Here is a 19,803-nt window from a genome sequence, read left to right on the forward strand (position 1 = left end):
GCAAACAGCTTGCTATGGGAGCACTCGGAAGGGGGAAGGAGGGAGGAGTGCTGGTGGGGAACTCAAGGAGAATGAGGGCTGTTCTGTGCAAAACCATTGTATGACATTTTTTTATTTTTTTATTTTACCTTTAGATTTCCTTTAATTGCTTGTTTAGGTTTGTGGGAGCTTACTGACCTGATCCTCTGCACTGCTAGACTAGTCCCCACAGAAACATATTTCCTATGCACCAGTGGTCTAAAATTCTTACGATATCAAGACCAATGCAGCCCGACACTGAAGAATAGTCCAATGTCAAAGCGTTGGGAAGTGCTGTCTAGGAAGGGGGAGGGCAGGAAAGTAAAAGCACTTCTTCCCTTGTGTAGATTAAACAAGCCATCGAGTCTTGCAGTGCGGATGGAGCCCCACCACGAGGAATCATTTTCAAGCTTCCTGGAGTTGGGCTTTAATAAAGCAAAGGGCAGCCGGAAAAGTGCAATTACCCACAGCAGCCAATCAAACTGTCTATGTTGCTTTGAATTGACTGGTTTCTATAGTTACAGTACATCATTGTTCAATGCACTGCCTTGTTATAGAAGCCCATAGAGATTGTAATCAGAGAAAAGACTGATCTTTCATACAGTGACAAAGGTATAGGGCTGATTTTAATCAAAGACCTGCTGAAAAGCAGGTTCTCCAGAGGTCATGGTGGTAAGCAGTGCCAAATGCCAATTTAACTGTATAGCCTGTGAATATGATAGATAATCCAATAAAAAAAACATGTTAAGCTTCCACAATACCTGTGCTGTCTTCATACACAACAGTCACAGTCTTCCAGCTGTAGTGTAAGACCAGATCCAGCACAGCTCGGCTGATGGCAGCATAGTCAGGGTGAAGGTTAATAAAATACGTGTCTTTGTTGTCCACTGACGGGTGTTTCCATCGCGTTTGGATGTGGGGAACTTCTAGAGCGTTGCAGATAGACTGGACTGCACTGACGGAGGAACTGTGTGATGGTCCAAACAATGCAGCCACACCAAGAGCCAACTGGTCGCATGCTGAGGATGAAAGACAATTATGGTTAGCTACATCTAGTTATGCTTCTAAGATTAATCTTATATACAGTAAAACCTTGGTTTGAGAGTAACTCGGTTTGAGAGGGTTTTGCAAGACAAGCAAAATGTTTTAATACATTTTGCCTTGATATACAAGCAATGTCTTGATATAAGAGTAGCGTCATGTCACAGCTGAGTATAAAAAAGAAGAGAGGAGCCTCTAAGTGTAGCAATATGGTTACTGTATATACTCGAGTATAAGCCGACCCGAATATAAGCCGAGGCACCTAATTTTACCACAAAAAAATAAGAAAATGTATTGACTCGAGTATAAGCCTAGGGTGCCTCACTGTACCTCACTTTGTCTCACTGTGTATATGAGTATGCCTCACTGTGTCCATGCCTCACTGTGCCCATGCCTCACTGTGCCCATGCCTCACTGTGTCCATGACTAGACTGACGTTTAACATGGGAGTCTATGAAAGGGGTGCCCGGCTTTGCAAAATCGGTGCTCCCCAGCCGTAGGTCCCCCAGACAACAAACTTTGCACAATTGTAAAGGAGAAATGGGGCTACATGTGTGCCAAGATCTGGGTCCAGGGGACCTACAACCAGCCGGTACCGGGTCCCCAAATTCACCAGAGAAATTACCGTTTACCGTGGGAGTCTATGGAAGGGGTGCCCGGCTTTGGAAAATTGGTGCTCCCCGGCCGTTGGCAGGGCCGGACTGGCCAACCGGGATAGCGGGAAAAATCCCGGTGGGCCGGCTGCCTGGCTGTTCCTGGAGGCCGCTGTGAGGGCAGCGGCGCCTGAAAGAAATATGGCTGCGGCCGGGCCGACCTACATGCAACGGCGCATGCGCCAGCGGCTCAGCGCCGTTCCGAAGCTAGCCGTGCACGAGAAAGCTCGTACAGGCTCGGCAAGTTTCGGGAATGCGGGCGCATGCGCAGTGACACGACGGCGCCGAGCGGCGCCATTTTTAAAATGCGCGTCGCTCACTGAGGTGAGGTCTTGCACACGCCTGTGCCTCTGAGTCTTCCTACATTCCCTCCCTGCAGGCTGCAGGCAGCGTCTGAACTCCTTCCTTCCCCCTCCGACCTCCTGACCGCCCATACAGCGTCTAAACTCCTCCCCTCCGACCGCCCATGCAGCCTCTGACCTCCTGTTCCCCCCTCCACAGCATCTGACCTCCTGCAGCCGCTGACCTCCTGTTCCCCCCCCTCTGCATCCTATGACCTGTCCCCTCCCCACAGCCTCTGACCTCCTGCAGCCTCTGACCTCCTGTTCCCCCCCCTCTGCATCCTATGACCTGTCCCCTCCCCACAGCCTCTGACCTCCTGCCCCCCCTGCAGCCTCTGACCTCCTGTCCCCCCCCCCCCTCTGCATCCTATGACCTGTCCCCTCCCCACAGCCTCTGACCTCCTGCCCCCCTGCAGCCTCTGATCTCCTGTTCCCCCCTCCACAGCATCTGACCTCCTACCCCCGTGCAACCTCCTGCCGCCCCCTCTGCAGCCTATGACCTGCCCCCCCCCAGCCTCTGACCTCCTGTTCCCCCTCTGCAGCCTCTGACCTCCTGTTCCCCCCTCAACAGCCTCTGACCTCCTGTTCCCCCCTCAACAGCCTCTGACCTCCTGTCCCCCCCTCTGCAGCCTATGACCTGTCCCCTCCCCACAGCCTCTGACCTCCTGCCCCCCCTCTGCAGCCTCTGACCTCCTGTCCCCCCCTCTGCAGCCTATGACCTGTCCCCTCCCCACAGCCTCTGACCTCCTGTTCCCCCTCTGACCTCTTGTCCCCCCCTCAACAGCCTCTGACCTCCTGTCCCCCCCCCTCTGCAGCCTATGACCTGTTCTCTCCCCACAGCCTCTGACCTCCTGCCCCCCCTCTGCAGCCTCTGACCTCCTGTCCCCCCCTCTGCAGCCTCTGACCTCCTGTCCCCCCCTCTGCAGCCTATGACCTCCTGTTCCCCCTCTGCAGCCTCTGACCTCCTGTTCCCCCCCCCTGCAGCCTCTGACCTCCTGTCCCCCCCTCTGCAGCCTATGACCTGTCCCCTCTCCACAGCCTCTGACCTCCTGTTCCCCCTCTGCACAGCATCCGACCTCCTGCCCCCCCTGCAGCCTATGACCTGTCCCCTCTCCATAGCCTCTGACCTCCTGTTCCCCCCTCCACAGCATTCTGACCTCCTGCCCCCCCTTCCGCAGCCTCTGACCTCCTGTCCCCCTCCGCAGTCTCTGACCTCCTGTCCCCCTCCGCAGTTTCTGACCTCCTGCCCCCCTGCAGCCTCTGACCTCCTGTCCCCCCCTCTGCAGCCTATGACCTGTCCCCTCCCCACAGCCTCTGACCTCCTGCCCCCCCTCTGACATCCTGTCCCCCCCTCTGCAGCCTATGACCTGTCCCCTCCCCACAGCCTCTGACCTCCTGTTCCCCCTCTGACCTCCTGTTCCCCCTCTGCAGCCTCTGACCTCCTGTTCCCCCCTCAACAGCATCTGACCTCCTGCCCCCCCTGCAGCCTCTGACCTCCTGCCCCCCCCCTCTGCAGCCTATGACCTGTCCTCTCCCCACAGCCTCTAACCTCCTGCCCCCCTGCAGCCTCTGACCTCCTGTCCCCCCCTCTGCAGCCTATGACCTGTCCCCTCCCCACAGCCTCTGACCTCCTGTTCCCCCTCTGACCTCCTGTTCCCCCTCTGCAGCCTCTGACCTCCTGTTCCCCCCTCAACAGCATCTGACCTCCTGCCCCCCCTGCAGCCTCTGACCTCCTGTCCCCCCCCTCTGCAGCCTATGACCTGTCCTCTCCCCATAGCCTCTGACCTCCTGCCGCCTCTGACCTCCTGTCCCCCCCTCTGCAGCCTATGACCTGTCCCTTCCCCACAGCCTCTGGCCTCCTGTTCCCCCTCTGCAGCCTCTGACCTCCTGTTCCCCCCTCAACAGCATCTGACCTCCTGCCCCCCCTGCAGCCTCTGACCTCCTGTCCCCCCCTCTGCAGCCTATGACCTGTCCTCTCCCCACAGCCTCTAACCTCCTGCCCCCCCTGCAGCCTCTGACCTCCTGTCCCCCCCTCTGCAGCCTATGACCTGTCCCCTCCCCACAGCCTCTGACCTCCTGTTCCCCCCCTGCAGCCTCTGACCTCCTGTCCCCCCCTCTGCAGCCTATGACCTGTCCCCTCTCCACAGCCTCTGACCTCCTGTTCCCCCTCTGCACAGCATCTGACCTCCTGCCCCCCCTGCAGCCTATGACCTGTCCCCTCTCCATAGCCTCTGACCTCCTGTTCCCCCCCTCCACAGCATTCTGACCTCCTGTCCCCCTCCGCAGCCTCTGACCTCCTGTCCCCCCCTCTGCAGCCTATGACCTGTCCCCTCCCCACAGCCTCTGACCTCCTGCCCCCCCTCTGCAGCCTCTGACATCCTGTCCCCCCCTCTGCAGCCTATGACCTGTCCCCTCCCCGCAGCCTCTGACCTCCTGTTCCCCCTCTGCAGCCTCTGACCTCCTGTTCCCCCTCTGCAGCCTCTGACCTCCTGTTCCCCCCTCTGCAGCCTCTGACCTCCTGTTCCCCCCTCTGCAGCCTATGACCTGTCCCCTCTCCACAGCCTCTGACCTCCTGTTCCCCCTCTGCACAGCATCTGACCTCCTGCCCCCCCTGCAGCCTATGACCTGTCCCCTCTCCATAGCCTCTGACCTCCTGTTCCCCCTCTGCAGCCTCTGAGCTCCTGTTCCCCCTCTGCAGCCTCTGACCTCCTGTTCCCCCCTCTGCAGCCTCTGACCTCCTGTTCCCCCCTCTGCAGCCTATGACCTGTCCCCTCTCCACAGCCTCTGACCTCCTGTTCCCCCTCTGCACAGCATCTGACCTCCTGCCCCCCCTGCAGCCTATGACCTGTCCCCTCTCCATAGCCTCTGACCTCCTGTTCCCCCTCTGCAGCCTCTGAGCTCCTGTTCCCCCCTCCACAGCATTCTGATCTCCTGCCCCCCCCCCCCCTCCGCAGCCTCTGACCTCCTGTCCCCCTCCGCAGTCTCTGACCTCCTGTCCCCCTCCGCAGCCTCTGACCTCCTGTCCCCCCCTCTGCAGCTTTTGATTTCCCCTGTACCATCCGCAGCCTCTGACCATCTCTTGTCTTATATCAGATCTGAAGAGGAGTCGAGAGTGGGAGTGCTGCCAGGATGGGGGTTCACGGGAAAGTCAGACATGTATGGACTGTGGAGAGGAAACTATGGGACCAAGCTGGAGCCGAGTTATTGAGCCACGCATGGTGCACCTGAAAGGAGGTCAGTGACAGCACCGTCAGGCCAGTCTGAGGAGGGGGGGGGGGGTGTCAATACAATATTGTAAGGGGGCACTGATCTAAAGGTTCCCCCCTTATATCAGTAAACCCCCTTAGCTTAGTGTTCACTTTCTGCGTTAGGTGGTCTCTGGTCACCAGAGTCCTCTCCACATTCCCAGAGTTTCACTTTACAACATAGTCTGCAGGATTCAACCTTACAGTGCAAGGGGGCACTCTTATGTAAAGGGGAATGCAGTGGACTCTGATATAAGTGTGGTCTCTGGTCACCCGTGCCCACCTTTATATTAGAGTTTGACCCCTTTCACACTGAGACGCTTTGCAGGTGCTATAACACTAAAGATAGCGCCTGCAAAGGGCCCTGAAAGAGCCGCTTCTGCCCATTGAAATAAATAGGCACCGCAGATATACTGCCGGCAAAGCGCATGATGTTGGGCTGGTATAATGCTATGGGGCTGGTATGAAATAATTTCCAGGGCTGGTTTTTATTCCCAGTCCGGCCCTGGCCGTTGGTCCCCCGAACAACAAACTTTGCACACTTGTAGAGGAAGAGCTATATGTGTGCCAAGTTTGGGGTCCAGGGGACCTACGGCCGGCCAGTCCCAGGTCCCCAAAGTCCGGGAGATCAGGCACAAAAGGTGACTCGAGTATAAGCAGAGGGGGGCATTTTCAGCACAAAAAAATGTGCTGAAAAGTTTGGCTTATACTCGAGTATATACGCTACATTTAATGAAGGTACAACATTTAGCAATATATGTAAAACGGGGGTATTCCTGTGCTATTATGGGTAAAAAGAGTTGCTCAAGGGTGCCACAAACACCGTAAGGGTCAAACACTACCCACAAAAGAATCACAAAGAAATCAAATAGTGGTGTTGCGCTCCCTCATGAAATATAAACCTCTCACAGAAGTCACAGTGCCACCTGTTACTGTTAGGCCTCGTACACACGACCGGATCTGTCCGTTGGGATTTATCCGCGGATCAGTTCCAGCAGACAAATCCGGTCGTGTGTACGGCCTAGCAGAGATTTCTCCAGCCTACGGTTTTCAAGCGGATAAAAATTTCTTAGCATGCTAAGAAATCTATCCGCTGGAAACCTGTCCGTTGGACTGATCCGGTCATCTGTACAGACTCACCGGATAAGTCCAAGCGATCCCCATCCCTCGCATGCGTCGAAGTGATTCGACGCATGCGTGGAAGTATTTACTTTCCAGGGTCGCGCACGTCGCCGCGTCATTGTCGCGGCGACAGCGGGGATTTTGATCTGATGGTGTGTACAGCCCATCGGATCAAAATCGGAGCAGAAATGTCCACTGGAAACGGTCCGGCGGACCGTTTCCAACGGATATCCTCTCGTCTGTACACCAGCAACACTACAACATTTAGCAAGTTATTGCTAAACTTAGAGGTGCCTCCCTTTTATACCCTGTAAAAAAAATGCTTCAATTTACAAGTGCTTTGGATTACAAGCATGTTTCTGGAACGAATTATGCTCGCAAACCAAGGCTTTACTGTATTTGGTAACATGTCCATTAGGTTACATTGATAGTATTCTGCTAGATCCAGATCCACAAAAGGGATACGCCGGCATATCTACTGATACGCCGTCGTATCCCTGTTCCTATCTATGCGACTAATTCACAGAATCAGTTACGCATAGATATTCCTAAGATCCGGCAGGTGTAATAGTTTTACACTGTCGGATCTTAGGATGCAGTACCGCGGCCGCCGCTGGGGGCATTTCTCGTCGAAATTCCGCTTCGGGTATGCAAATTAGCACTTACGGACATCCACGAAGCGGTTTCCCTTCGTGAAGTCTCCGTAAATTGTTAGTTTGCAAACGCAAAGATAGGGTACCTTTTACAAAGTGTAAAGTTAGTACACCTTGTAAAAGTATACCCTTCTTTCCCACGACGCTGTCAAAAAAATTTTTCCCGCCGCATCTCTTTTTTTTCCCGACGCAACTTTTTTTACCCGGCGCGATTCACAAAACTCGGCGCAACGTAACTTCGCGCAAAGCACGTCGGGAAAATCGCGTCGGGAGCATGTGCCGTACGTCCGGTGCGGGAGCGCGCCTAATTTAAATGGGACTCGCCCCATTAGATTGGGCACGTCTTGCACCGGACGGATTTAAGTTACACCGCTGAAAATTTCTAGGTAAGTGCTTTGTGGATCGGGCACTTAGGTAGAGATTTTGCGGCGGTGTAACTTAAATAGGAAAAGTTAAGTTACGGACGCTCGTTGTGGATCTGGCCCAAAATATCTACCAGGGACAGTGTGATTCATCACATTAGCCATAGCATGCGTGCAGATCTGGGAACTAAGCATAGAGATCTCCCGAGAATAGTACCCAAGAGATGTAATAAATTGTCGGGAGGTTTTCCGGCATGTACCAAAATTTAAAACGGTCCAAGGTCCTCCCACCATCAAGACCAGGGGTCGCCAAATTTCCAAAAAACTGTCAATCTACTGTCCTTTTGGCTTTAGAGGGGGCCAGAGTGTTGCCAGTAGAGTTACAAAATGCCCCATTGTCAGTGGGACTAAACCACTGGGGCAGTCTGGGGTAGTCTTCGCTCCAATTCATCCCAAAGGTGTTCTATCGGGTTAAGGTCAGACCAGTTAAGTTCCTCCACCCGAAACTCGCTCATCCATGTCTTTATGGACCTTGCTTTGTGCACTGATGTGCATTCATGTTGTAACAGGAAGGGGTCGTCCCCAAACTGTTCCCACAAAGTTGGGAGCATGAAATTGTCCAAAATGTCTTGGTATGCTGACGCCCTAAGAGTCCCCTTCACTGGAACTAAGGGGCCAAGCCCAACCCCTGAAAAACAACCCCACACCATAATCCTCCTCCACTAAATGATTTGGACCAGTGCACAAAGCAAGGTCAATAAAGACATGGATGAGCGAGTTTGGGGGTGACAGGCCTGCACAAAATCCTGACCTCAACCCGATAGAACACCTCAGGTATGAAATAGAGCAGAGACTTAATATAGTGTATGTGTAATATATTTTTTTGCAAATCAACCCACAAAGCATTGCAACTGCGATCCGTGGATTCCAGGCTCCTGCAGACTCTTCCTTTAGTTATATGTCGGTACCAAGTTAAGGACTTTTAGTTGAAGAACTAGAGGAAGTGTCCATGGTCATCACCGCACTCAGGTTCCATTGAGAACCACAAATCCATCTTTCGTTGTCAGGGGGAAGGGGGTCCCATTTGCACCATATTACATGTTACACCCTGAATCTGGGTGTAATTTAACATAGTCCAGTAGGTGGAGTTAGCCTTTAAAATATGTTAGAAAATATTTGCGCACTATTACTGATCTGTTCCAATGCTCCTATCAATGCAAAACATCAATGTGAAATGTTTCCTTTTTTTTTGCAGATAGTCATCTAATATCCACAGGAAACTTGAACTGAGTGATGGTTGATGACCCCAGTGCAGTTCTCAAAAGCAGCCACACTGAAGTAATGCATGGTAAAACACATGTTACCGTCATTTTAAATGGCACCCAACAGACTAAACCAATGCATCACCACTGCTTCTGCGTTTCAGTGCGCCACAATACCTGATTGGATACCGCAGTGCATTATTGTGCACTGCATCAGGAAAAATAATTTGGGTCTGATTTTTAGGTCAGTTGTGATGCTTTAACACAATGCATAATAAAGATTTGCTTGTGCAAATGTATGGGATTTTAAAGGCACTTAATATATACCCAAATATACAGAAGCGTGGTAAAAACATTTTACATTGTTTATTGATCCATATTAAAAAACAGCCAAAGTTATAATAAGAACAATCTGATTAATGGCGTTGCCACAACATTTAATCACCATAGTTGATCACATATGGACTGTTATAGATGCCATTGCCTATATATGGAAAATAAGCCTTGCTAAGCTTTGCCCAATCAGGGCACAGTAAAAGCTGGTTGTTAAGAAGCGGGGCTGGGAAGTCAGTCGCGGTGTCCTTAATAATCGATCAGTCATTTGCTGTCAATGGGATACCCCGCTGTTAGCTGAAAAAAAAAAAAAAACATAGTAAAAAAAAAACTGTGTGGGGTTCCCCCCAAAATCCATACCCAGACATGCAGCTTGGCAGGTTGGGAAAGGGTGGCATGAGCAAGCACCCCTACTGAACCATACCAGGACACATGCCCTCAATATTAGGGGGTGCTTTTGGCAGGGTAGGCTCTGGCCTCCCCCGAAGCACCTTGTCCCCATGTTGATGGAGACAAGTGTCTCTTACCCACAATCCTGGGCTGTGGTTGTTGGGGTCTGTGGGTGGGGGACTTAAAAAGGGGGCTCCCAGATCCTGCCACCCCCCCATGTGAATTAGTATGGGATACATAGTGTCCCTACCCATTCACCAAAAAATTGATAAAAACACAGTTTTTGACAATTCTTGTATTAAAAAATAAAAAAAGTCTGCTCCAATGTGAATCCATCGTGAATCACGCCGTACCCGAAAAATAAAAAAAAATGCTGCACACTCATTGACAGCTGACCATCAAATGCCTCTTCCACTGTTTGACAGTTCTTATATAGGCAAGGGCGGAGCCACCTGGTGACACCGCCCCCTTGTGTTGTCCCCGACCCAGCATGCACTTGTCCAGGATCTACAACTGTCCATATCTGATCAATTATAATGGTTAACTTAAGTGTAGACATCATCAATCTGATTATTATTATTATTCATTTGGCTGTTTTTTTAAATATGGATCAATAGACTATGTAAAATGTTTTAACCAACCTTCTGTATAATTGGGTATATATTGAGTGCCTTAAAAATCCAATACATCAACAATCAATACACACGCACATTTTTACTCTATTAAGGATGTAGCACTATTATAACATCTAGACTGGATCAGATGTTTACACAATGCACATAACACAAGTTAAGGCCATGCGTTAACGCACAACAATGGGCTTGATAGGTCTGAATAGGCATGAACAGTAATATTTAAAAACAAATGAGTCTGGAAATATGGTGCTGGTTAGTCTAGATCAGGGGTCTCCAAACTTTTCAAACCAAGGGCCAGTTTATTGTCCTTGAGACTTTAGGAGGGCCAGATTGTGGCCTGCAGGGGCAGAAAAATGTCCTAAGCCCAGCATCAGTGAGAATAAATATGACCTCAAGGTTGGTGATCAGTAGGAGGAATAGTAGTGCCCCATATTAGTAACAGGAATAGTATCCCATCATTGGTATTAGTAGAATAAATAGTGCCCCCTTGTTGGTGTCCGTGGGAGGAATAATGCCCAAGGGCCGGATAAAGGCTAGCAAAGGGCCACATCTGGCCCTCGGGCCGCAGTTTGGAGACCCCTGGTCTAGATATATGAAATTAAGTAAAGTTTATTGAAATTGCACATCTTTAAGTTGGGAATACCTCTCCGGGAAGCTTCAAAGCTGTCAAACAAGTTGATTCTCTGGATGTCGTAGGTTAGTGTAGATGTAGTGTTGGGCACCAGTGTTCGGTTTCTGTTGATATTGGTGACTGCAAACTTGAAAGCTAGTTCTTCCATATTCACCGGCTCATTTTCCTGTGTCTCGAAAATACCTCCTGCAAACCAGAGATAAAGCAGCAGCATGGTTACTGATGTGTCAGAGCTACAGTATGTTCAAAATAGCCAAAGTAGGCATGTAATGTGATAGCTACATACAGTATTTAGTCAGCTAGAAAAATGAACACGTAGCTACTAAAATCCTCTTTAAAAAATCCTCAGCATTTCCAGCTGATCCAGAGAAAAGAAAAGCCAACACAGCATGTCCAAGTTGACCTAAAAAGATCCTGTGCTTTTCCCATGGGTGAGCCTGCGGTTTGCCCTACAGGCATATTGGTGGCCCAACTGGCTGAATGTGGTTGCCTTTCTTACATTTGTTCCCCTGCTGCTCTATTTAACCATGACTTGGAGCTTGTACACTGCCTAGAACTTTTTCTCCACCTTCATATAACAATGTTAGAGTCGGCATTTGTGATGGGCAAACTATGCAATTGTACAAGACCCCCACATACTTAAAGGGGTTGTAAAGGTACAATTTGTTTCCTAAATAGCTTCCTTTACCTTAGTGCAGTCCTCCTTCACTTACCTCATCCTTCCATTTTGCTTTTAAATGTCCTTATTTCTTCTGAGAAATCCTCACTTCCTGTTCTTCTGTCTGTAACTCCACACAGTAATGCAAGGCTTTCTCCCTGGTGTGGAGTGTTGTTCTTGCCCCCTCTCTTGGACTACAGGAGAGTCAGGACGCCCACTAACACACAGCTTGTTTCTCTATCTGCAACGTAGAGAACATCCTGACTCTTCTGTAGTCCAAGGGAGGGGGCGAGCACGACACTCCACACCAGGGAGAAAGCCTTGCATTACTGTGTGGAGTTACAGACAGAAGAACAGGAAGTGAGGATTTCTCAGAAGAAATAAGGACATTTAAAAGCAAAAGGATGAGGTAAGTGAAGGAGGACTGCACTAAGGTAAAGGAAGCTATTTAGGAAAAAAAAAATTGTACCTTTACAACCCCTTTAAGGGCAGGGTTTTTTTTCAGCAGGAACTAGGGGGAACTCAGTTCCACCACCTCTGGTTTAGGTCTTCTGCTCCCTGCTCACCACACAGAAGTCCAGCTTCTGCATTTACAAGTGAGGCCCCGTACACACAGCCGAGAAACTCGACGAGCAAAACACATCGTTTTGCTCGTCGAGTTTCTTGTGCAGCTGCCGATGATCTCGGCGAGCCAAATTTCCTCATTGAGTAACGAGGAAATAGAGAACATGTTCTCTATTTGGCCCGACGAGATTCTCGTCGGTTTCCTCAGCCGACAGTGTACACACAGCCGGGTTTCTCGGTAGAATACAGCTCCGATCGGGTTTCTGGCTGAATTCTGCAGAGAAACTCGGTCGTGTGTACGGGGCCTGATAGCCTAGCTCCCACAGGTCAGATCTCCTGAGCAGATCCCACTGAGTGCAGGACAGTGACAAGGGAAATACAGAACAGGTGCCCAGTGTTCAGTGCAGTTATGGGTAGGGGAGGGCGCATGATAGGCTAAACCCTCTGTGGTCTCCATTTTTCCCCCTGGTGACCAGATGTTGATGCTCCAACTGCATGATCTCCCTTGTAAATGACTGTAGTATAGTAAAGTATACTGGGAGGTACTACAGCCGGATGGTTGCTTCAGCTTAAAATTGCCAGCCTTGCAATGCCTCATGTGTCCTTTAGTTCTGCAACAGTTGGAGGACCGCAGGTTGGACACCCATGCTATAAGACCCCTTTCACACTGGGGCGGTTTGACCTGAAACAACAGCTGCTGTTTCTCCCGTGTGAAAGCCCTGAGGGTGCGCTATCAGGACCACTTCAAAAGACCTGCTAACCGCATCTTTGGAGCAGTGAAGAAGCAGTGTATTTACCGCTCCTCCACCGCTCCTTCCCATTGAAAGCAATGTTTTTTGTTTGCACAATTTAGAGTATAGGATTTCCTATTATCTGTGCCCAGTCTTACCACACAGAGTTAATCCAGCTCTAAGCAATCCTCTTTTATTGTTCAGTGAGATAAATCTTGACAAACAGAGAAAAACTTTGTCAAGAGCTATAGGCAGAAGTGACATTTTGATGTCGCTTCTGCCCTGCAATGGTATGTAGTCAGGTGGGGCCCTTCTTCCCATTACTCTGCAGCCAGCCAAGCAGGGGACAGGATCCGATCGCTGGTGACTCCGGTAAGTGGCAGAGGGCACTGGAGTGTGGCAGGAGGGGGGACCCTCTCAAGCCACCGATAAAAGTGATCTTACAGCGAATCCGCCGCTGAGACCACTTTTATCTAAAAGCGGACTGCCCACTGAAGAAGAGGATATGGTGGTTATGGCAGCTACAGTAGCTGTCATAAAAATGATATTTCACTTTAATGAGCCACCGTATAATGATGGCGGACGGTCCATAAGTCGTTAAATTAAAAAGTAATATTTAATAATGTGTCCATGATTACAGAGCTGCGTTAATTTATGTCCTACTGTATATATCTGCCTAGGATTCAGCTTTAACCACTTCCCGACCTCCTCATGTACATTTACGTCGGCAGAATGGCACGGACAGGCACATGTACGTACCTGTACGTCCTCTGCTAGACTTGGTTGGGGGTTTCGATCGGGACCCCCCCCCGGTACATGCGGAGGTCGGGTCCGCTCGGGGAGCGATCCGGGACGACGGCGCGGCTATTTGTTTATAGCCGCTCTGTCGCGATCGCTCCCCGGAGCTGAAGAACGGGGAGAGCCGTGTGTAAACACGGCTTCCCCGTGCTTCACTGTGGCGGCGCATCGATCGGGTGATCCCCTTTATAGGGGAGACTCGATCGATGACGTCAGACCTACAGCCACACCCCCCTACACTAGTAAACACATACATAGTGATCCCTAAATGTTACAGCGTCCCCTGTGTTTAACTCCCAAACTGCAACTGTCATTTTCACAATAAACAATGCAATTTAAATGCATTTTTTGCTGTGAAAATGACAATGGTCCCAAAAAAAATCGCTGATCGCCGCCATTACTAGTAAAAAAAAAAAAAAAAAAAAAAAAAAAAAAAAACTATCCCCTATTTTGTAAACGCTATAAATTTTGCGCAAACCAACCGATAAACGATTATTGCGATTTTTTTTAACAAAAATAGGTAGAAGAATACGTATCGGCCTAAACTGAGGAAAAAAAATGTATATATGTTTTTGGGGGATATTTATTATAGCAAAAAGTAAAAAATATTGATTTTTTTTCAAAATTGTCACTCTATTTTTGTTTATAGCGCAAAAAATAAAAACCGCAGAGGTGATCAAATACCACCAAAAGAAAGCTCTATTTGTGGGGAAAAAAGGACGCCAATTTTGTTTGGGAGCCACGTCGCTCGACCGCACAATTGTCTGTTAAAGCGACGCAGTCCCGAACTGTAAAAACCCCTTGGGTCTTTAGCCAGCATATTGGTCCGGGGCTTAAGTGGTTAAGTAGGTAGACTGGAATTGAAGCTGAATTCTGCTTTGTTTTGTCACACCGGTGCCCTTTAGGCCTGTGACTAAATACAACTGACATATTACACTTATACCTCAACTGTCACTGTTTCAATATGCAGAATTAAATTTTATTTTTTTATTAAAAAACAAGCACGTCCTAATAGACTGGCCTCTTCTGTCCAGGGCAGACTTGTCAAAATCCTCCATGTCGACAGCCAGACAGGATTTCATACCGACCGTCCCCATGAGGCTCTTTTTCTCTAAATTGTTAAAGCATTTTCTTACTCCATCTCTCCAGTGTATCAATCAGTGCTGGCTTAGAATATAAATCTGAATAGAGCCCACGCATGAAGAATCTTAGCAAAACTAAGCTTAATAGAATCCTATTTTTGCTGACGCGGTACATCTGTACGTAGGACAACAACCTGCGATATCCCACCGGAGAAACCCAGATCTTGTTTCTTTACTGTCTCAGAATTCCGACTAATTTTAGAAAATAGGTTTCCAAATTGCTGAGATTGGCTACAACCCAAGGGGGGAAAAATGAGGTGAAGGTTTTATAGCAGAAATATGGAATTTAATTGGGTATAGAGAGTATGGCAGTTTACAGAAATTCTCTGGAGTCAAATTGTCAGCTCAATATGGCCAATAAGTTTCCAAAAGTATATAAATTGTAGGATTAGAAGGCGGTATTATTGGGGGGGGGGGGGGTAGAGCAATCAACACCTCGTTGGAATACTTGTTTGGAGATACATAATTCAGCACATTGTTAAAAAGATGTCAGTGCATAGCAATACAAATATGCTTTCATAGAGAAACCTTTGCTACATGCATCAAAAATCTTTTCATAAAAATATATTTGTAAAACAACCATAAAATCATCCCATAAAACCAGGAGACATGTCCCTTCCCCCTTTGCCTCTTATCAATATTGCTACCATCTACCCTGTTTTATCAACTACCCTTAGGTAAGAGTGTTAGGACCACTGAGTTGTGCTCCCCCTATTCCCTTTCTAATTAATTATGATTAATTAGTAACTTATCATTATTTACCTCTTATCATAGGTATTCCCAGTTCCTAGATGCTCCTGATGAGTGGAGATTGTCCACGAAACGCGTCAAGCTTACCCTATTGATGTTGTGTCACAGTAATCATGATTACTATTATGGGCGTGATGTTGTTCGAATCATAAATTGTAATGTGTTATATATTATGATTTTACACTTTTTTGGATATACTGCTGGTTACATCATTTATCATGTGTTACATTGTTTACCATGTTACTATTAGAATATCTTATGATTTACCAATCATGTTTCTATCTTGTATTTTAACATATTTATTGATTTACTATGTATACCTACAATGCACTATACCCTAATGTGTTATTAATAAACACTTTTTCGCCCTGGAAATCAGCGCAAAATCGTGGGTGCGCGATATACGCCAATATTCGCTTCCCGCGCTGTGTTTAAACCACTGCGCCGGCATAAACCGAGCGCAGTACACTCGGGTATAGTCGGGCAGGCTCGGCTCCTCTCGTGGTCACGTCCTGTGTGTCCTGTACGTCCTTTACGTACAGGACGCACAGGACAGGACGCCTGAGGGCTTTCACACTGAGGCGAAGCGCTGGCAGGAGAATAAAAATCTCCTGCCAGCAGCATCTTGGGAGCAGTGAGAGAAGCGGTGTGTTTACCGCTCCTTCACCGCTCCTTCCCATTAAAATCAATGGGATACGCAGAAATACCGCCGGCAATGCGCCTCTGCAGAAGCGCATCGCGGGCGGTGTTAACCCTTTTTCGGCCGCTAGCGGGAGTTAATACCGCACCGCTAGCGGCCGAATTCCGCTGCAATTGTGACGGTATAGCGCCGCTAAAAATAGCGGCGCTATACCCCCACCGCACATCCTGCCCCAGTGTGAAAGGGGCCTGCATGTCAGAAATTACTCATACAGATAGCAGAGCAATCAGGCAGCAGACAGCTATGACATTAGTGCTCTGGGTTTAGACAAATACAGACTATGGGCTAGATTCAGCAAGAATTTACGCCGGCGTATCTATAGATACGCCGCGTAAATTCAAAGCTGCGCCGGCGTATCTTTCTGTATTCAGAAAGCAAGATACGCCGAAATTAGGCTAAGATCCGACTGGCCTAAATCTTACGCCGTCGTATCTTAGGGTGCATATTTACGCTGGCCGCTAGGTGGCGCTGCCATCGATTTCAGCGTAGAATATGCAAATGAGCTGGATACGCCGATTCAGAAACGTACGCGCGCCCGGCGGATTTTTTTTCGTCGTTTGCGTAAGGCTTTTTCCGGCGTAACGTTACTCCTGCTATATGAGGCATAGCGAATGTTAAGTATGGACGTCGTTCCCGCCTCGAATTTTGAAAACTTTACGTCGTTTGCGAATAGGGCTTGATACAACATATACAATACAAGTCATTTTGTAATTGAATGTTAATGAAAATGACCTTTCGCTTGAACAGTACATTTATTTACACAGGTACTCCCAAAGGGAAATGACATCTAAAGAGATGCAGACCCTGACACGTTCCTCATGAGTGCCCTGCAGGTGCGGCAGCTGATTGAAAATGATAAAATCACTCCCATTAGATTCACTCTAGACATGGACACAGACAAACTGATATTCCTTCTCCCCCCCTCTATTTGTGGGGGGAAAAGGCATCAATTTTATTTGTGTCCAGTGTCGCAGGACCGAGCAATTGTCAGTTAAAGTAACACAAAAAATGGCCTGGTCATTAAGGGGGGTAAACATGTCTGATCGGTGTATGTTTGCAGGTAATTAGCACACCTGCAGGAAACCCAAACTCCATCCATAACTAGGATTTGGGGACAGGAACCCAGTGCAGCATTAGACTCCTATAATTCCTCAAACTAACATTAAAGGGGTTGTAAAGGTACAATTTCTTCCTACATATCTTCCTTTACCTTAGTGCAGTCCTCCTTCACTTACCTCATCCTAACATTTTGCTTTTAAATGTCCTTATTTCTTCTGAGAAATCCTCACTTCCTGTTCTTCTGTCTGTAACTACACACCGTAATGTGAGGCTTTCTCCCTGGTGTGGAGTGTCGTGCTCGCACCCTCCCTTGGACCACATGAGAGTCAGGACGCCCACTAACACACAGCTCCTTTCTCTATCTGCAATGTAGAGAGCGTCCTGACTCTCCTGTAGTCCAAGGGAGGGGGCGACACTCCACACCAGGGAGAAAGCCTCGAATTACTGTGTGGAGTTACAGACAGAAGAACAGGAAGTGAGGATTTCTCAGAAGAAATAAGGACATATAAAAGCAAAATGGAAGGATGAGGTAAGTGAAGGAGGACTGCACTAAGGTAAAGGAAGCTATTCAGGGGAAAACATTACCTTTACAACCCCTTTACATCTGAAATTCACTTTATACTATTTACTGTTCTGATGATGGTAGACTGAATTCTGATTGATCAGTTTGACTGGTATGGTCCCTTTCACTGCCTTACATTGTTCACCCTTCCAGTATAGAAAAGCAACATTGGCTGCTGTGTACATCTATGGGGAGTCAGAGATGATTTCAGCACCATGGACAGCATCCAGTGCACTCCAGTAATATAAAGGCATTTCCAGCTCGCCCACAGCTGATATAGTCCCAGCTACATACAAGCAGATTGGTTTACTTAGATCCCCATACACACTATGGGCCAGATCCACGAAGAAGTTACGTCGGCGTATCTATTGATACGCCGCGTAACTTCTACGATGCTCCGGCGTATCTTTGTTTTGTATCCACAAAACAAGATACGCCTGAAGCTGGGCTAGATCCGACTGACGTACGTCTTAGTACACCGTCGGATCTAAGGTACATATTTACGCTGGCCGCTAGGTGACGCTTCCGCTGATTTCCGCGTCGAGTATGCAAATTAGCTAGATACGCCAATCCACAAACGTACGTCCGGCTGGCGCATTTTTTTTACATCGTTTACGTAAGGCTTTTTCCGGCATAAAGTTACCCCTGCTCTATGAGGCGTACGCAATGTTAAAGCGGGAGTTCACCCAATTCGTTTTTTGGGGTATGGGTCTTCGGGAGCGGGCGTTCCTTCTTGATTGACAGTCTTCCGAGAGGCTTCCGATGGTCACATCCATCGCGTCACTCGTAGCCGAAAGAAGCCGAACGTCGGTGCGGCTCTATACTGCGCCTGCGCACCGACGTTCGGCTTCTTTCGGAAAATCGTGACGCAATGGATGCGACCGTCGGAAGCCTCTCGGAAGACTGTCAATCAAGAAGGAACGCCCAGTCCCGCAGCCCATACCCGGAAGCGACGGAGAAGATGCATCTCGTAAACGGTAAGTACGGATCATATTTTAAAACATCTAGCCGATTCCCTTAACCTCCCTGGCGGTATGATTCTGTCTGGAATTACGTACCAAAAGCGGTACAATTATTTTGCAAGGAAATTTGGCGTTTTATACTGTAGGCCTGTAATTTTTAGAAATAACTCACTTAAATCTGACCAAACAAGAGTCTTGTAGGCATCCCGGGTATGATTTTTTTTTTAAACAAAATTATAAATTATAATATAATAAATAATTATAACAAATAATAATATAATTATAATAAAAATTATTCAATAATGTAATCAACTCAAAATCACTGAAATGTGCTCAGTTGCAGAATTGTCGCTGTCATTATTATTATTTTTTATGACGAATTTCCCCACAAATCGCTATCGCACATTTCTGCAAGTGATTATAATTTATTATCGCTGTTTTCTAGCTGCTCTAAAACCATTTTTGACATAAAGGGACACTTTTGGACAATCTACAGTTTTTAGGCAGAAATTACATTTTTTATTTTATAAAAGTACATGTAGGACACTGGGCAGACCACTAGGGACAAGGGGGGTGTGTATTTTTTACATACAGTACTGTAATCTATAAGATTACAGTATACTGTATGTAAAGTGTTTGTTTACTTTTTTGAATTTGGCGCCGTTCTCCGCTCCCGTGCGTCGTAACGTCGCAGGGAACGGAGATCGGCGGCACACGGGGAGACTGTGAATCGAGCGAGGAGGACCCGCTCGCTCACACAGCGGGTGGCATCGCTGGATCCAGGAACAAGGTGAGTAACTTGCCTGTGGATCCAGCGAAAGGTAAGCCGCGCCGCTGCACGTCCACCCCGAGCGTGACTCGGGGTTACCGATCCTAGCATAAAAAATTAACCCCGAGTCACGCTCGGGTTTACCGCCAGGGAGGCTAGACAAAACGAGCATTCATCTAGGGGAAAAAAGTAATATATACGGGTGAACCTCCGCTTTAAGTATGGACGTCGGCCAGCGTAGAATTTTCCGTTGTGTGCGTAAAACGTTCGCGAATATGGCTTTGCGTAAATTACGTTCACGTTGAAAGCATTGACTATTTGCGGCGTGATTTCGAGCATGCGCACTGGGATACCCCACGGACGGCGCATGCGACCTTCAAAAAATACGTCATTTAGGTGGGGTCAAGATGAATTAACATAAA

The 19,803-nt window shown here is 48.3% G+C and overlaps 1 protein-coding gene across 5 annotated transcripts in view; it reads right to left on the reverse strand.

Annotated features, from left to right (window-relative positions):
* The window catches only part of GRIK1 (glutamate ionotropic receptor kainate type subunit 1), a 581,617-nt gene that overhangs the window by 343,403 nt on the left and 218,411 nt on the right, over window positions 1–19,803 (reverse strand). For all 5 annotated transcript variants that reach the window (XM_040338856.1, XM_040338854.1, XM_040338852.1 and 2 more), the window contains exons 2-3: window positions 10,699–10,872; window positions 780–1,037 (exon numbers count right to left, since the gene is read on the reverse strand). In XM_040338856.1, coding sequence (XP_040194790.1) covers window positions 780–1,037; window positions 10,699–10,872 — 432 coding nt within the window. The remainder of the gene's footprint in view (window positions 1–779; window positions 1,038–10,698; window positions 10,873–19,803) is intronic.

Source organism: Rana temporaria, chromosome 2 (assembly GCF_905171775.1).
Source record: "Rana temporaria chromosome 2, aRanTem1.1, whole genome shotgun sequence".
NCBI lineage: Eukaryota > Metazoa > Chordata > Amphibia > Anura > Ranidae > Rana > Rana temporaria.